The 20,763-nt window shown below is 45.7% G+C and overlaps 1 protein-coding gene across 1 annotated transcript in view; it reads left to right on the top strand.

Annotated features, from left to right (window-relative positions):
* The window catches only part of LOC121278107 (potassium channel subfamily K member 1-like), an 84,491-nt gene extending 77,971 nt beyond the window's left edge, over window positions 1–6,520 (top strand). Inside the window, exon 3 of the mRNA XM_041188181.1 lies at window positions 2,759–6,520. Within this exon, the coding sequence (XP_041044115.1) occupies window positions 2,759–3,021 (263 nt within the window). The 3' untranslated portion in view covers window positions 3,022–6,520. The remainder of the gene's footprint in view (window positions 1–2,758) is intronic.
* The last annotated feature ends 14,243 nt before the right edge of the window (window positions 6,521–20,763 follow it).

The following is a 20,763-nucleotide window of genomic DNA, read 5'->3' as shown; positions in this document are numbered from 1 at the left end:
CACACTGATTTCTCAGGATTTCATTTTGTTACCAAGTCAATTATGTGGCGCTTTACCCAATGCCTCCTGACCCATAATGAACAGTTACCAAAAAAGGGAGATTGGAAAACCAAGGAAGGAGCGTGCGAGAACGTCAGCAAAAGGAAACATTATAAGGGATAATGAAGAGGTGTTCTATAGTCCCAGGGCTGAAGCTTTTAAGGAATGAAAGAATGAGTTTAAAGAGTTCTGTCACTGAACAAATAAGCAGAGTCTGAGACTGCATATACACATCTCCCTGGAGGATCAGGACAGAACAGGCAGAGAAAGGAAAATAAGCCCAATTTGAATTGCAAGTTGCAGGTGATCACTCAAATTGAGATGCATTACACTCCCATAGTATTACATAGTAACAAGAGGAGGCCATTCAGCCCCTTGATTCGCTTCCGCTTTTCAATTAGATCATGTTTGATCTGTACCTTCATTTCATTTACCAGCCTTCGTTCTGTATCCCTTAATACTTTTACCCAACTAAACTCTGTTTCAAATATTAATTTTGAAATGTTCACTTGATCCCTGACCTCAACAGGTTTCTGGGGGAGAGTTCCAGATTTCCACTACACTTTGTGTGAAGAAGTGCTTCCTGACATCACCCCCAACTGTGTAGCTCTAACTTTAAGGATATGGCCCTTGTTCTGGACACCATCCCAACAAAGGAAATATTTTCTCTCTATCGACCCTATCAAATCCTTTAATCATCTTAAACGCTTCAGTTGGAATCTTCTATACTCAGGGCAATACCATCCGAGTCTATGCAACCAGTCTTTGTAATTTTAACCCTTGTAGCCCCAGTATCATTCTGGAGAATCTGCGCTGCACTCTCTTTGAGGCCAATATATTCTTCCTGAGGTGCAGTGACTGGAGCTGAAAGCAGTACACTGGCTGGGGTCTAACCAGAGCTCTGTAGAGCTTTAACAAACATCCAGCTGTTTGTATCCCAGCCCTCTGAGATAAAAGCCAACATTCCATTAGCTTTATGGTTATTTCATATATCTGTCTGCTAGCTTTTACTGATTTCTGTACTTGGATCCCTATATTCATCTGTTCTTCCATAACTCTTAGCTTCTCACCATTTAGAAGATACTCGGATTTCTCTTTCTTAGGTCTAATTTGAATGACCTCAAACTTTCACATATTGAACTCCATCTACCACAACTTTGTCCACTCTATTTCCCTGTGCAACTTTCTGCTCCCATTTGCACAACTTGCCAAGCCATCCAACATATTGTCACCAGCAAACTTGGATAATAGGCTCTCTGTTCATTCATCCAAATCATTTACAAATATAGTGAAAAGCTGACGCCCCAGTACAAATCCCTGGAGGACATTACTATTCCCATGCTTCCAAATAACTATATATCTAATTTCCATACTCTCTGTCTCCTAGATCTTAACCAATTCCCTATCCAAGCCAAGAGGTTGCCTCCAATTCCACCCACTCTCATTTTTGTTAATAGTCTTTCATGTGGAACCTTATTGAATGCTTTCTGGAAGTCCATAATGGCATCCATAGACAGTCTCTTATCTAGCACATTAGTTAACTCCTCAAATGATCCAACCAGATTAGTTAGACATGACTTACACTTTACAATTCCATACTGGCTCTCTCTGATCAACTGATTGATGTATAAATGCTTAGTCATTCAATCCTTAATAGATAATGGGGGAACAGGGTTCCTCAATGCTAGAGCTTATAGATATCCGCATTAGAAATTCATAATGATATAGCTGCTGTAGTAATTGTTTCGAATGTTAGTTCTTGTGGCGAGTGTCGCCAGCAAGTCCTAATTTATTGCCCATTGAGAAGGTGGTGGTGAGCTGCCTTCATGAACAGCTGCAGTCCATGTGGTGTAGGTACACCCACAATGCTGTTAGAGAGGGAGTCCCAGGATTTTGACCCAGCGACACTAAAGGAATGGCAATATATTTCCAAGTCAGGATGGTGAGTGACTTGGAGGGGAACTTCTAGGTGATGGTGTTCCCATCTATCTGCTGCCCTTGTCCTTCTAGATGGTAGTGGTCGTGGGTTTGGAAGGTGCTGTTGAAGGAGCCTTAGTGAGTTGCTGCAGTGCATCTTGTAGATGGTACACACTGCTGCTACTGTGTGTCAGTGGTGTTGGAAGTGGGAGTTGAAGGTGGTGGATGGGGTGCTGATCAAGTGGCTGCTTTGTTCTGCTATCATCTAAAGCGACTGAAGCAAATAGCAGAGATGCGTTTAAAGGGAGCTAGATAAACATTAGTAGGAGAAAGGAACAGAAGACTGTGCTGATAGGGTTAGGTGAATTAGAGTGACTGGAGGCTCATGTAGAGCATAAGACTCGACAGTTCAGTTGGGCTGAATGGGCTGTTTCTGTGCTGTCCATTCTAGGTAATGACATAGAGTCTAATGGCATGAGTGCTGATCAAGCAGACACTCTGTCTTGGGCAGTGTCAAGCTTCTTGAAGCTGTACTCATCCAGGCAAGTGGGGAGTATTCCATCACACTCCTGCCTTGTGCCTTGTAGATGGTGGACAGATCCTGAGAGGTCAAGAGATGACAGCCAGGCATCACAGTCTCTGGCCTGCCCGTATCGCAGATCACAAATGAAATAGTGTTTTTGAGAAAAAAGTTCTCACAAATGAACGATTCCATTCCAGTCACGTTTAAATCATCTGTACTTAATCATATCTAAAAATAACTAATATGTCTCTCTCTCTCTCTCTCTCTCTCTCTCACTAGTCTACCTCATGATTGGGCTCACTGCTGTGCTTGTTGTCCTGGAAACCTTCTGTGAGCTGCAGAAACTCAAAGAGTTTAAAAGGATCTTCTACTTGAAGAAAGACAAGCCGGAGGATGAGCAAAGCATTCTGGACCAGGAGCAGCTCTCATTTCCCTCGGTCACAGATTCTGTACCCATCGCCAGAGAGCAGCAGAAACTTAACAAGCCTTTTGCCACAAGCCCAGTTGCCTATCAGTTTGCAGAGGGTCCCATTAACCGATAACTTTGGCTCCAGGCGTACCCCATTCCAAGACATGATTGGCCAAACCTTGTGTCGCCATGGAGTAAATTTGCATGTAATTAGCATAGGTTCTAAAGCAGTTTACCAGCCATAAAAAAAACAATATGAAGCAAAGCAAATTGGAATAGGGAGTGTTGGAAAATAAGCAGAGGAAAGAAAATGTGTTTCTGGTATAATCATGGACTAGAAAATATGTTTTCAGGAAGGCAATGGGATAGTTGCATAGAATTCCTGCCACTTGAAGATATGGCTAAACACAACCATTTGCACCATTTTCTCTCAGGACTTTGTAGTTATACTGGCGGATGAGGTTAACCTAGGGGAAATTCTTTCCCCATTAAAGGAAGAAGTAATTATTATTGATTTGGGAAAATAATCATTAATTAAAACATTTGTTGATTCTTATTGAGGGAGGGGGAGAAAGAGTCCAGTTCCTTCTCCAGAGGATAACAACTCCAGGCTGCACTTAGCCTATGGCTGTTCCTATTAGGTCTGCACCTCAATAGGAACAAGAGTAAGCCCTTCGGCCACTCTGGGCTGATCAGTGGTGCAACGTGGAAGATCTGTAACACAACTCCACTCCATTTAATTTACCTTAGCTCCGTATCCCTTAATACCCTCACATTACAAAAATCTATAGATCTCAGTCTTGAAAGCTCCACTTGATTCCCAGCATCTATGACTTTTTGAGGGAAGAGAGTTCCAGGTTTCCATTACCCATTGTGTGAAGAAGTGCTTCCTGACTTCACCCCCAGAATGTCCTCGCTCTAATTTTAAGGTTACACCCCTTGTTCTGCACTCCCCCATTAGAAGAAACAGTTTATCTCACTCTAACAAGCCCTTCTAAAATTTAAAAACACCTCCCTCAATCTTCTAAACCAAAGGAGGCATACAGACCTAGTCTTTGCAACCTGTCCCCATAATTTAACCCTTTTAGCCCCAATATCATCATGTCAAATCAGTGCTGCACACCCTCCAAGGTCAATATATCTTTGCTTGATTGCAGTGCCCAGAACTGAAAGAGGTACACCAGGTGGGGGTCTCTACACAACTGAAGCTCAACTTTCACCCCTTTCTAATCCAATCCCATTTCAGATCAAGGCCAGCATTACATTAGCTTGGTTTTTTTGATCGCTTTTAGTACCTGTCTACTTGTTCGGCCATTGAATGAAGCCAGCCGTGCACACAAAGACCATCCCCCATCAGTCGCTAACAATAGAGTTGAGATCTTGTGGTGTGGGATTCACCTTTGAATAAGACTTTTTTGCTTTTTAAATTATTTAAAAAATAAGTCAAGGAATGTTTAACAGGGGAAATAATGTGACACATACTATGAACAAAACAGAAGTGCTTGGCTGGACTCCATAGCTATCATTTTTAGTGTATATGAATATTTGTGTCTTTTTAAGCTAAAGTGAATTGCAAGGACCCTCGCTGTAGTTTGGCAATTTAACTTTGTCTATATGGAAGTATTTCTACCTCATGTGAAGTGAAAGACAAACACATGCACAAAAAACATGTATTTTTGATCAATAGTGTTAAAGCAGTCCTTAATAGTGGGGTCCATTTTGAATGCTGTTGACTCATGTTAACAAACTCAAAATGGAGACCAGTAGTCTTAATGCCTGGTTTACACTGACAATGTGACCAACACCATTTTGAAAGGGACCCACCATCGGGTGTCCCAAATGTCTGCCTGACTCAGGCTCCTGTTAACATGGTAACCAAAGCACCATGATAAATAGGGTCCTGGTTGCCATTTTAGTCCGGAGTCAGTGGGAACCTGCACCACTCTCACTCTGCCCAGTTTCACAGGCAATAGAACTGAAGAGGCTATGTTAAGTGTTGGATTATTTCTGTGGGACTCAAAGGGAGCAGGAATAATCTGAGTCGCCATTGGCCTGTGAACCTGTCCACCACCTCTCCATGATCGCCACCTCCTCTCCCCGCCCAATCCGAAACTTGCTGGAGACCAGGGCATCAGAAGAACCTAATCTTGCAAGCTGTGTCGTGGCACCTGTTTGGCTGCCCACAGCTTGCCAGCCGATGTCAACAAAGCCAGGTTGGGGCAGGGGCCTCAATTCTGAGACCATTTTGGCTGTGGGTATGGATGGCCATAGTAGGTGCAGTCCCTTGCTCGATCTCCAGACAGCTCAACGTGATCTCCCGCAGCTCCCTCACACCCTCCAATTCCAAAACATGAACCTCGGCTCAACTAACAGCAGCTACCTTGTGAACCTCACTGGCTGTGTCAAACCCATTCGCAGTGGGCTTGGCGAGGTCAGCTTTGCCCAGCAACTGGCTTAACCAAGCCCCGGCTGCTGGCTCCCATTCACAACTACTCACCCGATGTGTAAAAGGGCAATTTCAGGAGGCTGGAGAGTTTCAGTTCCATATGAGGTAAGAGGATGATACCAGCTTGATTCAAGGACTGGAGGTCAAAGAAAGATGGCAGGGTCATGGGTTTTAAGGCAAAGGTCTTTTTATTGGTGCCATTCCAGCAGAGTTACCTCAAGCCAAAATGTGCATGACAACCATTTAATAATTGCTTTAAAAACAGAAACCCCACTTTAGCAACATCTCAGTCAGCTGAAAATTCTCTTGTCCATTTTAATTATAAGCAAATTAATTTTGTTTGAAATAAAAACAAAACTTCTGGAAATTCTCAGCAGGTCAGGCAGCATCTGTGGAGACAGTCAATGTTTCAGGTCGCTGGACCTTCAAAAACATCTTTTCTGTTTTCATTTCAGATTTCCAGCATCTGCAGTATTTCGCTTTTGGAATTTTGTTTGTGTTTTGCTTAGTGAATGAGACGTTTCCAGGGAGTTGCCATTCCCCATTGAGCGGGAAGGGTTTGGAGTGTAGGCAGGTTTGAGGGAGCTTGGTGTACATACTGAATGAAGGGAACCCCTCTCCAGGGATGGGAATGTGAACACAAAGCAAAGAAGGATGATAGAGGTAGACAGGCACAAGCAATTAGTCAGACCTTTAAACAGAGGATAAGCTTTCTCCAGACTCGGAAGGAGCATGCAGGAGAGGGTCATCAGGTGTCACTTTGTTGAAGTCAAACCAAATGATGTGGGAAATGTTGCGCCTTTGTTATTTTTATATTATGCGGAGATATGTGTGCGGATTGTATCCCAGCATCAATATGGCTCAGTTTATTCACTTGTTGTAAAGTAAACAGCTTAACAATTCACATCGGGTATTATCATATCTGTCTCCATCAAAAGGTTTGGCGAGGATCTTATGGACATGGTGAAAGGCCCAAATAGCCATTTTTATCACAAGTGAGTACAATTGTGTAACACGGGGTTACACTGTCATGGAAACAGCTATTGGACAATGTGGGTGGGTGTACCCTGATATGTAAGCTGCAAGTAACACAATCCTGCACTGACTGGTGTCATAGCCCTCTCCAAGTATCAAAGGAAGAAAGACTTGCATTTATATAGAGCCTGTCACAACTTCAGGACATCCCAAAGTGGTTTACAGTCAATAAAGTACTTTGGAATTTATTTTTAATTCCCTCATGGGATGTGGGTGTCGCTGGCTAGGCCAGCATTTATTGCCCATACCTAGTTGCCTTTGAGAAGGTGGTGGTGAGCTGCCTTCTTGAACTGCTGCAGTCCATATGGTGTAGGTACACCCACAGTGCTGTTAGGGAGGGAGTTCCAGGATTTTGGCCCAGTGATAGTGAAGGAATGGCGATATATTTCCAAGTCAGGATGGTGAGTGACTTGGAGGGGAACATCCAAGTGGCGGTGTTCCCATGTATCTGCTGCCCTTGTCCTTCTGAGTGGTGGAGACTGCAGATTTGGAAGGTGCTGTTGAAGAAGCCCTATCTCCACTCCCAGCATAGAATGGGGTCCATAGTGTTTTAACCCTATCTCCACTCCCAATATAGAATGGGCTCGACAGTGTTATAACCCATTCTCCACTCCCAGCATAGAATAGGGTCCACAGTGTTATAACCCTATCCCCACTCCCAGAAATTAGGTTCAATAAACTATTATGGTCAGTGGGTTATTGTAATAAGATGCCTCACAGCCATGTTGGACCTTGTCCTCATTAACGCTCTGCCCTGCATTTCCAGCAGCTTTTATTTGAGTGCCCCTTTAACAGGGTCAGCCAATCAGAATTCACAAGCCAGCTTCTTATGAGCAAGATAAGGGACTTGCTTCAGTTTCTTGTTATCCTGGGATTAACACTGGGAAATCAATTACAGTCCCATCAGGAACAGGTCATGGAATGTTGGAATCGCAGGCTGGGGAGAGGTGGTGAAGGGTTTTCACTTGGCACTGTTAGGGATGAATACCAGGGTCAGGGGAGCTGATAGGGTGGGAGAAGAACAAGGCAAACATGGTCAAAAGAGCTGAACTCCCAAGCTGAGGTGAGAATGACTGCCCTTGACATCAAGGCTGCATTTGACTGAGTGTGGCATCAAGGAGCCCTAGCAAAACTGGAGTCAATGGGAATTGAGGGGAAAACTCTCCACTGGTTGGAGTCATACCTAGCGCAAAGAAAGGTGGTTGTGGTTGTTGGAGGTCAATCATCTCAGCTCCAGGACATCACTGCAGGAGTTCCTCAGGGTAGTGTCCTAGACCCAACCATCTTCAGCTGCTTCATCAATGACCTTCCCGCAGTCATAGGTGTGTCATAGAAGTGGGGATGTTTGCTGGTGATTGCACAATGTTCAGCACCATTCACGACTCCTCAGTTACTGAAGTAGTCCATGTCCAATGCAGCAAGACCTGGACAATATCTAGGCTTGGGCTGACAAGTGGCAAGTAACATTTGTGCCACACAGGTGTCAGGCAATGACCATCTCCATCGCCCCTTGACATTCAATGACATTACCATCGCTGAATCCCCCAGTATCAATATCCTGGGGGTTACCATTGACCAGAAACTGAACTGGACTAGCCATATAAATACTGTGCCTACAAGAGCAGGTCAGAAGCTAGGAATCCTGCAGCAAGGAATTCACCTCCTGACTCCCCGATATCTGTTCACCATCTACAAGGCACAAGTCAGGAGTGTGATGGAATACTCCCCACTTGCCTGAATGAGTGCAACTCCCACAAAGCTCAAGAAGCTTGACACCATCCAGGACAAAGCAGCTCGCCTGATCAGCACCACATCCACAAGCATTCACTCCCTCCACCACCAACACACAGTAGCAGCAGTGAGTACACCTACAAGAATCACTGCAGGAATTTACCAAGGCTCATTAAGACGGCACCTTCCAAACCCATGACCATTACTGCCTAGGAGGATGAGAGCGGAAACATGGGAACACCACCACCTGGAAGTTCCTCTCCAAGTCACTCGCCATCCTGACTTGGAAATATATCACCGTTCCTTCACTGTCACTGGGTCAAAATCCTGGAACTCCCTTCCTAACAGCACTGTGGGTATACCTACACCACATGGACTGCAGCAGTTCAAGAAGGCAGCTCACCACCACCTTCTCAAGGGCAATTAGGGATGGGCAATAAATACTGGCCCAGCCAGCGATGCCCACATCCCATGAATGAGTATAATAAAAGGTTCATGTGGAGCAGAAACAACAGCAAAGCCCAGTTGGGCTGAATGGTCTGTTCCTGTGCTGTAAATACCAGTCATTTGAACTGTGGTTCACTATAGAAATGGTGGAGGAGAGAATCGTGTTGCTACATTATTCACCACCACCCACTCCTTCAGCAAGGTGACGCCAGTAACAGCGATGAATCGTTTTCTCATTGTGTTTTGATGTTTTGATGTGGAGGAGGTGAATATTCAGCCACTGATAAAGGCCAGCACAAGAAACAAGACCACGGTGGATCAGATTGAAATAAAAACTCCTCGCCCAGCTTTCAAGACTCAAACTGTTGGGAAGACTGAATCCCATGAAGAGTTTGATTATTTTGGGAATATGCTGTCCTGGTCGGCCCCCCCCCATGCCCTGTCCTCTATAAACTTGAGGGTATCCAAAACCCTATTGCCCGTGTCTTAACTCACACTAAATCCAGTTCACCTATCACCCACCCCTGTGCTCACTGACCTACATTGACTCCTATTTAAGCAACACCTCGATTTTAAAATTCTCATCCTTGTTTTCAAATCCCTCACCCCTCCCTATCTCTAATCTCCTCCATCCCGACAGCCCTCCGCGATATCTGATCTCCTCTAATTTTGGCCTCTTGTGCATCCAGAATTTTAATCGCTCCACCATTGTCAGCCGTACCTACAGTTGCCACATTCCAAAGCTCTGGAATTCCCTCCCTACATTTCTCTGCCTCTCTAACTCGCTTTCCTCCTTTAAGTCACTTCCTAAAACCTACCTCTTTGACCAAGCTTTTGGTCAGAAGCCCTAATATCTCCTTAAGTGGCTCAATGTCAGTTTCTGCCCTATAACACTCCTATGAAGTGCCTTGGATTTTAATACATTGAAGGCGCTATATAAATGGAAATTGTTGAGTTAGAATCATTAAGTAATACTATGGCATGGTTCATTCTCCGCTCTTTCTGTGTGAATTGCAGCTCTTGTGAGATCGATGAAAATTCCTGACTGCATCTATTGGGAACATGCAGATGACTGTGATTTGCTGCAGCGTGTTCCTGTTGGAGAGGGGTTGTGCTTAATTGGAAGGTGACAGAGATGCGAGCACTGCCCCAAGTCCCACCAAGTTCTCTCTGGGATGGTGGTGATTCCTTGTCAGGCGCACTGGCTGCCAAGGTCAGCCCTGCTGTTCTCTCCAGCCTGAACTCTGTGCCTTCTCCCTCAGGAGTGGACCTGATCCCAGCAACTTGCCATTTATATGGCATCTTTAATATAGAAAAACACCCCAAAGGAGCTTATTTCCGGTGTAAGGGTCAACAAAATGGGCATTGAAAGGAAGAGCGAGATGTCAGCTGGAGTAACCAGAACTATAGTCGGAGATGGGTGTTCAATCAGCAGAGTGAATTGGAGTGACAGAGTCACTTTGAGTGGGCCTTTCACAGTCTGAGGCTTAGATGGCTCTGTCCGTATCTCAAGTCCTGTCAATCTTTCATATTGAGTCTTCAAACTTCCCAAGAACCAATGAAAAAGTCTCAGTGTACAATCTATCCTGATTGGCTCAATTTCCTGGTGGAACCTACCAAGAAAACTCTGATGCTATCCTCCAAGCTCACAACAGCTTACCGCCCTGCAAACAAACATTTACCATAACTTCCAACTCACCAGGAATAATGTCACATGACACCCAGGAAAATAGTTACAGGGTCTTCATAATTTCCCGCAACTCTCAACTATTATTCATTCAGTGAGAATGGTTCGGTTTGTTTTTGAATGAGGCAGTCTTGTGAGCTGGCTGACTCACAGGAAGGATAACAGCTCCATATATTTCAATGGATTTGCATTCTTCTTCATCCTTGCTGATTGTGGATCTCATTTCTGACATTTCTCTGATCTTTGCAGCTCAGAATTAGCCTGAAAGAGCACCCACACTGCTCTGGGCGAAAGAGAGAGAAAGAGAACACGAGTGAGAAAATGAGGGAAGGAGAGAGGAAAAGACAAAACAAGAGAGAATGAGAGAGAAAGAAAACAAGGGAGAGAATGGGAGAGATAAAGAGAGAACAAAGAAAAGATCTTGTGAGACAGAGAGAGAGAGAGAATGAGAGCATGAGAGAAGAGAAAGAAAGAGAGGACAAGAGGCAGAGTGTGAGAGAAAGTGGGAAAGAAAATAAAGAGATCAATAAAGAGCTTTGAAGTCTTTTCGAAGGCTGTTTTGCAAGATTACAAATTCCCATTAGTGTTCTTTGATTAACCTTGCAGTGCGTTGGTGTTGAAATCCATGTGTGTTAGGTAAAAACAAATGTGCTTCATTCTATTAACTCAGCTTTAATATCCAATTGTTGTCATTGTGTCAATTTCAAATAGAATCATTGCAATTCATACAGGAGCTCCCACAGATCCAAAATCCAATTATTAAATCAGCTCCCAGGATTTAAATACCGTGTCTGTAGACTCCAGGATTGTAGCAGCCCTTATACTGAATATGATTAAAGAAATTATTTAACATGCAGCACACCAACTATAAATGTAGCAGGAGGAACATTAAAGACAGTGTTAACTTTCGCTGCAGTCTTTCTATTTTCTCTCAGATGACTAAAATGAAAGAATGTTCGGTTCTGGTTTCAGTTGTGTATCAAAAGTTTTCAATGATCAGTACTGAAGTCTGTTAGGGGAATGTGCACCTGTGTTACAGAGGATCTGATGGTTATTTACATATCCTCTGCTTTAGACTCTGCTTTTCCAAATTCTATTCTGAGTTGACTTTCAGCCCTAAAGTTTGAGATTTCCACTACCCTTCATGTGAAAAAGTGTTTCCTGACATCACCTCTGAACAGCCTAGCTCTAACTTAAGGTTATGTCCCCTTGTTCTGGATTCTCCCCACCATGCACCCCCACACCCAAAAGGAAATAGTTTCTCTCTATCTACCTTATCAAATCCTTTAATCATCTTAAACATCTCAATTGGATCACCCCTAATCTTCTCCATGCAAAGAAAGACAGACCTAGTCTAGTATACCTATACCACATGGACTGCAGTGGTTCCAGAAGGCAGCTCACCACCACCTTCTAAAGGGCAATTAGGGATGGGCAATAAATACTGGGATAGCCAGCAACACCCACATCCAGTGAAAGAATTTTTTAAAAATCTTGCTCATCCCTAGTTGCCCTTGAGAAGGTGGTGGTGAGCTGCCTTCTTGAACTGCTGCAGTCCATGTGGTGTAGGTACACCCACAGTGCTGTTAGGGAGGGAGTTCCTAGATTTTGACACAGTGACAGTGAAGGAACAGCAATATATTTCCAAGTCAGGATGGTGAGGGAGGGGAACTCCCAGGTGGTGGTGTTCCCATCTGTCTGCTGTCCTTGACCTTCTAGATAGTAGTGGTCACAGGTTTGGAAGGTGTTGCCGAAGGAGCCTCGGTGAATTCCTGCAGTACATCTTGTAGATGGTACACACTGCTGCGACTACTGCGCGTCGGTGGTGGAGGAAGTGAATGTTTAAGGTGGTGGATGGGGTTTTTATCAAGTGAGTTGCTTTGTCCTGGATGATGTTGAGCATCCTGAGTGTTGTTGGAGCTGCACTCATCCAGGCAAGTGGAGAGTATTCCATTACATTCCTGACTTGTGTCTTGTCGATGGTGGACAGGATTTCAGCACTCAGAAGGTGAGTCACTCATTGTTACTCCCAGCCTCTGACCTGCTCTTGTAGCCACAGTACTTATATGGCTAGTCCAGTTTCTGGTCAATGGTAACCCCCAGGATGTTGCTAGTGGGGGATTCAGAGATGGTAATGCCATTGGATGTCAAGGGGAGATGGTTAGATTCTCTCTTGTTGGTGATGATCATTGCCCAAGTCTGAATGTTGTCCAGGTCTTACTGTGTGCGGGCACAGGCTGCTTCAGTGTTATTTAACCCTTTAAACCCTGGCATCATTCAGATTTAACCCTTCAAACCCCATTCTGCTGTGGTTATCTCCCTGTCTCTTCTAATGATTTTCTAGCTCTTACCCCCTGCACCAGGAATTGTACCCACTGCTCTGAACTAAATCACAGAATGTTCTATAACAGTCAGAGCCCATTTGGCCTATCAAATCCCTGCCAGTCCTTGTGCTGATCAGATTGTTGCAGAGATGTCTATATGAGGTAACTTGCATTAACTCCAGCACCTATAATCTCCCAAATCACATTGCAGAAGATTGTAAAAGCACTGCTGGTTTTTATTGCATCTTATTAAGTGTTGTGCCTGGCTCTGGGTAAAGCTATCTGGAGCTACACTTTTAATGAAATTTTGTTCACCAATTTGTTATTACATTTTAATCTTTATGTTACATTGGAACGTAGAAACATTAAGAACAGGAGGAGGCCAGTCCACTCCAGAGTCTGCTCCACTATTCAATTAAATAATGGCTGATCTACACCTCAAACACACTTACCCATCACTGCAGGGCTTCCTCAGGGCAGTGTCCTCGGCCCAACCATCTTCAGCTGCTTCATCAATGACCTTCCTTCCATCATAAGGTCAGAAGTGGGGATGTTCACTGATGGTTGCACAATGTTCAGCACCATTTGCAACTCCTCAGATACTGAAGCAGTCCATGTCCAAATGCAGCATGACCTGGACAATATCCAGGCTTCGGCTGACAAGTGCCAAGTAATATTCACACCGCACAAATGTCTGGCAATGACCATCTCCAACAAGAGAGAATCTAAACATCTCCCACAATGATATTACCATCGCTGAATCCCCCATTATTTGAAGAGCAGGAGGGTTCTGGTGTTCTGGCTGATATTTCTCCCTCAGCCAACATCACAAAAACAAATCATCTGGTCATCAATATTGCTGTTTGTGGGAGTTTGCTATGTGCAAATTGTGTGAAATAGTAATTTTAACAGATCCCATACTTACTCAAAAATTCACAGATGAAATGATTTTGCACAGAATCATAGAGGCCGTTAGGCCAATTATGCCTGTGCTAGCTCTTTGAAAGTTAACCAATTAAAAAGAAAGGAAGGAAGAAAAGATATGCATTTATAAAGCACTTTTCACAACCACCAACAGTTTCAAAGCGGTTTACAGCCAATGAAGTGTTTTTTTAAGTATAGACCCTGTTGTAATGCAGGAAAGGCAGCAGCTAATTTGTGCACAGCAAGCTTCCACAAATAGCAATGTAATAATGACCAGATAACATGTTTTTCTTTTGAGAATGTTGATTGAGGGATAAATGCTGATCAGACCAACAGGGAGAACTCACCTTCTCTTGTTCAAAATGGTGCCTTTGGATCTTGCATATCCACCCAAACAGGGAGATGGGGCCTCAATTTAGGGTCCTATCTGAAAGATAGAAAGATCTGAAAGAAAGCATCTCCAGTACTGGAGCCTTAAGGTTCAGAGACAAAAGCATACCCACAGAGCCAGAGCTGGTGTTTAGTCTCACTTCCCCATCTTGACCAAAAATCTGCACATTTTGACTTAATAATTAGAGATCCAATTACCCTTATGAAAGGTTAACATTGAATTTAGTTCCACCGCCCTGTCAAGCAGTGCATCCCCGATCAGAAAACCTCATAGTATAAAAAAATTCTCATCTTCTTTGGGACTGACTGTGATCTGCAGCCTTGGATATACAATTCTCCATTGCTTTGTCTTACTCATTGATTTAGATTGTGAAAAGCTGTGACTCTACTACCGATCCCCAGGGAGCATCACTTGTCACATGCAGTCAATCAAAATTACCCTGACTCTCCACCTCCTAACTACAAATGTGATGCAACATTCGGGCATGTGGACTGCACGAAGGTTCTAAAACAAGGTTCCTTTATTTCACCAGCATTAAAGCTGCATAAACTCTCAAGGGACAAACTATTTAGAGAATATTCACAACCAATGCTACAGATCTCTGCCCTATTCATGGCCTCGGCTCTTCAACGCAGTGACAAGCCAGGCTCGGACTGCTGCTCCAGTTCCTTGCTACTGCCCTGCTCTCCTGTCTCTCCGCGAGGCGCCTGACCACCCCCCCGCTTCTCCTTCAGCCCACCGTCCCGGATCTGCCCTCAGTTTGCCAAGGACTTTGGCTCTTGTCCTGAGAGGATCCTCCAGGACCGATCAAATCACCTGCCCAGCGCCCTCCCAGGCCAACTACTTCTGCTGGCGGGGAACTAATGCCCTGCAGTGGATGGGGCCCATCCTCTGGCCTCGCTTTAAAGCCGGGGACTGGGAGTCGGGTCACCTCGGGCCCGCTCATCTGCCCTGCTACATTATTAATTACCAGCCATATCCCAGTGCTGAGTCCCAAATCCCTGCGCTCTTGGTTTTGGCCAATAATCATTGCAAGTTTCCAAAGTTGAACCTGCATCAGCTTCTCTCATTTTCTGAAGAACATTTCCAGAGAAGGCCAATTATTCAGCTATTGTTTCAAGTGAATATCTCCACAATGTAAAGCTGGATGAGGAGAGAGGCAGACGGGTTGGAGCGATTTCTATTGCAGTACCGGCAGTACAATGTCTTGGGGCTGAGGAACTGCTGTAGTATACATGTACATAGCTGCGACTTAGGGCCGATACTCCGGGGGGGGGGGGATTTTCCCAGTTGCATTGAATGGGAACTCACAGTTTCCCAATGGACATGGCTCTTAGTGGCATAGGACGATTCAGCTTCCTGTTTCAATTACAACAGAAAAACCCAATGATTTATGTTTAAAGGATGACAGAGACTTGGTAGCTTCATCTCAAAATTCATCATAGCTTTAAAAATACAAAAACCATACCCCCTCTCTCCCCGACTCTTCTCAATCCCTTCCTCTCTCATGAAGCCCAGAAATAGCCTCGTCACTCTCTGATCCTGCAACAGATCCATTGAGTAGAAGAGTGCAATTTAATTTAATAACTGCCAGCCTTCCTCTGTGACGCAAGACACAGAATCAGCTCATATATTAAAACGAGAGAAAACAAGTGCTGGGTTAACAGGACCAGCCACTGGCTTGTTCTCAGGGAGAATGTCTGGAATCGAAATCCTCCTGTTCATCGACAAGGGTTAATGGGGCCTCACAGTGGCATCAGTTGCCTTACTGAAGCTGTTAACAGAGGTGTGGCCAGTGTCCATCTTTGTTTCCCAGTCTCTCCATAGCCTCGCTCCCTTCCTCCCCCCCTCTCTCTGTAATCCCCTCCAGTCTCACAACCTTCCTGCGCTCATCCAATCCTGGCCCCTTGCTCATTCCTGATTTTAATCACGTCATCACTGGCGGCTGTACTTTCAGCTGCCAAGCCCTAAGCTCCGGGATCCCCTCCCTATACCTCTCTATCCTCCTTTCCTCCTTTAAGATGGTCCTAAAAACCTACCACCTTAAACAAGCTTCTTACCATCATTCCCAATGCCCCTTCATGTGGCTCAGTAGCAAAATTCTTTTTTTCTTTAATAACTCTCCTGTGAGGTGGGACATTTTGCTATGTTAAAGGTGCTATATAAATGCAAGTTGTTGTTGATTCAGTTATTATTGCAGGTCTCAGAGGAGCAGGGGATAACCAACAAAAATAACCTGAGTCACTGTTGCCATGGGAAGCCCATTCGCCGCCATCACACTCCCACCCACACCACCCCCCTTTTGTGAATTACCACGCTGGTGAATACCCCAGCCAATGGCCTATCTGGCAAACTGGTTCAGGGATACCAGTTTGGTGAACGTAAATGAGGCCAGAGCCTCACAGTCACATAGAAGCTGGGTTGGGGGGGCGGGGGTGGTAGGAGGAACGGGGGAGGAGGGGCAGGGCTCCTAGTCCCAGGATAGCAGCAAAAAGTCAACTTGACACCACTGACTGGTTAACAGCAGGTCCAAGTCAGCGTCTTGTTTAATACCATTCTCCAAATAACTCAAGTATGGAGTAAGTTGTCCAGTAGCTGAAATGTGAATTGATTCTAGTCAGAAGATGGTAAATTGTACATCAAAAACTGGAGTAAGGAGATAAATATTACAGACATTACAAGAGCGATAATGTGGATAAGGGGAGTTTTGGTTAGACCTTGTATTGCATTGGTATAGGTCAGGTTATCTCACTCCCCCAGTGAGGAACTGGGGAGTTGAGGTTCTGCATTACTGTGTTATTACTCCAGTTCTGAATACACTCCACTCAAGGGCAGTTCAGCATGGGATCACAAAAATGGGTTAGCTGGCCTATGGGAATGCCCAGAGAATGGGATTGACCATTTCTAGCCCTTGGTAGTTATACATTGCTAAGGGAGTCGGGATAAATGGCTGAGGTTTAGTTGGAAAACATCTATTGGTGTATTTTGCATCATCAGGGGCCTTGTTTGATTGCCTCTGAGAGTTGAGAAGGAATTCCCCAGAGTTAGGATTTGGCTACAAGTTTATTTCTCCTGGGACAGAGGGAGAGGGGAGAATGAGGAAAGGTGAGGAGGGCCAGTGTAAGGGGATAAAGAGAGGAATAATCCATGGCAGAAAGAAGGGGGTGAAGGACGGTTAAAAAGAGAGACAGCTTGAATGGGGGATTCAATTTGTCCCTGTATGTGGCTCCCATATTCTTTAAGCTTGACAACCTGAAATGTTAGTAGATGGGCTTATGTGTATCGGGATATTTTGTGGATAATAGAGTTCCAAATTTCCTTTGTACAAGCTGGGTGACCAAGGGAGGCCAGAGTGACATGAAGTTAAAATAAGGACACTGAGTGGGGGAGGGGAGGCTTCTGATGACCATGGGTTGTGGAGGGGGTGGGGGGGTTTCAACATGAGAGGGAATGGGGAGGGGGATCTTGAGGCCATAAAAGGCAGGGGTTGGGGGTGTTAAAATCAACCAAAACTTACGACCTATCTTGTTGAGTCCCTCTGCTCGCCAACACACTTCTTGCAGTCCCGCTCGAATCACTCAAACTCAGCTCTATGCAGTCCACTGGTTGCTTACCACATACATATCTAGTCTTCAGATCCAAAAATATTTGACATCCTCCAGTACCAAGGATGAGCTTGTTAATCTTTGGGACCCCCATAAGATGCATTAAAGGTCCTGAGGAGGGAAGGCAGGTTAAACAAGGGTTGAATAGTATTGAAAAGGAAATTTTTTCCCCCCTAATACTACTGTGGGATACTGAAGCAGGCTTATGGGGGCTGTGTGTATGTATGTTTGTGGTTTGTGTGGTTTAATTAAACTACAGACTGTCAGACTCCCTTATAGAAACAGTGGGTGCTTGTGGTAATATTGCTGTATGTTTTATACATTAAGAATCTATTTGGACTGTTGCCTGAAAAGGGTGTGTAATTGGGAGTCTAGTTAAGTAGAAATCTTGTGAGCGCTGTTATGAAACTAAATGTAACTGTGTAACTGTAGTCTTCTGTGTTTAAGCTTTACTTTGTTTTGTTAATAAATGTTCTAAGTTAATCCTTAAAATCTTTAAAGGTGGACTTGTTATTTCTGACTTCAGTGCACAAACCTTCTTGCAATAAATACATACTGCAAAATTGTTGTGATAGCATGTCCAAGTTTCCCTTTGGGATTTCGTTAGTTTGGCAAATACCACCTGCCACATTCTAATGTTATTGAGCCTGGACGAAAATTAAAGAGGCACTTGGGTGGGTGTAGGGGTGTGTATGTTTGGGGGAAACTAGAGTGGGTTCACATCCTTGAAAAGTGTCACTGGATCCTGACAGCTCCAGAATGGGAGCCAATTTTCAAAGGGAGGGTGAGTTAGAAACCTGCAAAGCCTCCAGTTAAGAGGTTCTGGAGCTTGTTGCTGAGCTTATTAAAAGGCTTTAGAGGAGCAGTTTTACATTTTCAATTGGCAGGTAGTGGGGGGAAACACATTGTCCAGGACACATCTCGGTGCAGCAGCCATGAACACAGCTGGGGAAATGTGAGGGTCAATGGGTGATCTGATCAACTCATTTAAAATCAGGAGAATAAAACACGGTTACCATTGCTGGACCCCAGAGGTTTGTATTGGTGGGCAAGGTGAGGCTGGACTTTTGAGAGGGTATGAGGCTTGCTGGCCTTACTTGGGCAGCAAATGTTGCCAGACGAAGCCCTGGTGAATGAACGAGTACCAGCTGAGCGAGTGGAGACAGGAACAGGCGGAGGGAGTGGAGACAGGAAAAGGTAGGGGGAGTGGAGACAAGAACGGACGGGGGGAGTGGAGACAAGAACAGGCGGGGGGACTGGAGACGGTAACAGGCCGGGGGAGCGGAGATGGGAACAGGCTGAGGGAGTGGAGACGAGAACAGGCGGGGGGAGTGGAGACGGTAACAGGCCGGGGGAGTGGAGACAGGAACAGGTAGGGGGAGTGGAGACAAGAACGGACGGGGGGAGTGGAGACAAGAACAGGCGGGGGGACTGGAGACGGTAACAGGCCGGGGGAGCGGAGATGGGAACAGGCTGAGCGAGTGGAGACGAGAACAGGCGGGGGGAGTGGAGACGGTAACAGGCCGGGGGAGTGGAGACAGGAACAGGTAGGGGGAGTGGAGACAAGAAGGGACGGGGGGAGTGGAGACAAGAACAGGCGGGGGGACTGGAGACGGTAACAGGCCGGGGGAGCGGAGATGGGAACAGGCTGAGGGAGTGGAGACGAGAACAGGCGGGGGGAGTGGAGACGGTAACAGGCCGGGGGAGCGGAGACGGGAACAGGCGGGGGGAGTGGAGACGAGAACAGGCGGGGGGAGTGGAGACGGTAACAGGCCGGGGGAGCGGAGATGGGAACAGGCTGAGGGAGTGGAGACGAGAACAGGCGGGGGGAGTGGAGACAGTAACAGGCTGAGGGAGTGGAGACCAAGAACAGGCGGGGGGAGTGGAGACGATAACAGGCGGGGGGAGTGGAGACGGGAACAGGTGGGGGGAGCAGAGATGGTAACAGGCTGAGGGAGTGGAGACGGTAATAGGCTGAGGGAGTGGAGATGGTAACAGGCCGAGGGAGTGGAGACGGGAACAGGCGGGGGGAGTGGAGACGAGAACAGGCGAGGGGAGTGGAGGTGGTAACAGGCCGGGGGAGCGGAGATGGGAACAGGCCGGGGGAGCAGAGATGGGATCAGGCTGCTCTGACATTGGACAGAGTAGCAGGTGAAGCTTCAGAAGATTCACCCTCCCGGCCAGGGGGAGGCCAGAGGAACATAGCAAGAGGCTGCAACAAGAAAAAGGTGCTTCCCACAACATCGAAAGTGAAAATGACAACATGCCAGTGTTGTAGGAAGTTACAACTATCCAGGCATTTGTGCTCTGGTTCACATTGATCTCTGTTAATGCCTCAAGAGAGGCATCAGAAACGCTTGGCGCTGCCTATGAGTGGCCCCCCCCTCTGCCAGTGCAGGCCCGATCTCCACCCTCCTGTCACATGTCTTCAGAGAATGGCCTGCCCAGTCATGGCTGCTGCTCAGAATTGCTAGGTCCTGTGGTCAGTCCCAGTGCTGCAATACTGGGCCAAAATCTTCCCTGTTCCAACTATATCTTTTATATTTGAAATAGGGCGGCAGCCCTGAGATCAACCCAGGAACCGGAAATCATTCAGGTCCCCAATCCCAAATTGAAAATCCAGCTTGTGGTGTCTAAAGGTGGAAGAGAGCAAGAAATTTATACCACCCAATATCAACACTAGATTATGCTTCATTAAACTATCCAACAACAACCTGCATTTATATAGTGCCTTTGACATGGTAAAATATCTGAAGGAGCTTCATGAGAGAATTACCAGCCAAAATGTGACACTGAGCCACGGAAGGGAATATTAGGGCAGGTGACAGGGCAGATAGGTTTTAAAGAGCATCTTAAAGGAGGGGAGAGAGGTGGAGAAGGTTAGGGAGGGAATTCCAGTGCTTGGGGCCTCGACAGCTGATGGTGGAGCGAGTAAAATCGGGGATGTGCGAGGGACAAGGGTTAGAGGAGTGCAGAAACCTCAGGGTGTTGTAGGTTATGAAGATAGGGACAGGAAGGGGCCATGGAGAAATTCGAAAAACAAGGATGAGAGATTTAAAGCTGGACTCAGGCGCAGTGTAGGACAGTAAGCACAGGGGCTGAAGAATGAACAGGGCTTGCTGCGAGTTAGGATAAGGGCAGCAGGGTTTCAGATGAGCTCAAGTTTACTGGGGGGGGACGGGAGTGGAAGATGGATGACTGACCCGGAGAACATTAGAACAGTTGCAACAGGAGGTATGAGATGCATCAGCTGCTGATGGGCTGAGGTAGGGGCCTACTGTTTGT

This window comes from Carcharodon carcharias, chromosome 5, assembly GCF_017639515.1.
Source record: "Carcharodon carcharias isolate sCarCar2 chromosome 5, sCarCar2.pri, whole genome shotgun sequence".
Classification (NCBI taxonomy): Eukaryota; Metazoa; Chordata; class Chondrichthyes; order Lamniformes; family Lamnidae; genus Carcharodon; species Carcharodon carcharias.
Note: the sequence above shows the minus strand (reverse complement) of the source record. Positions and strands in the feature narration are given on the sequence as shown.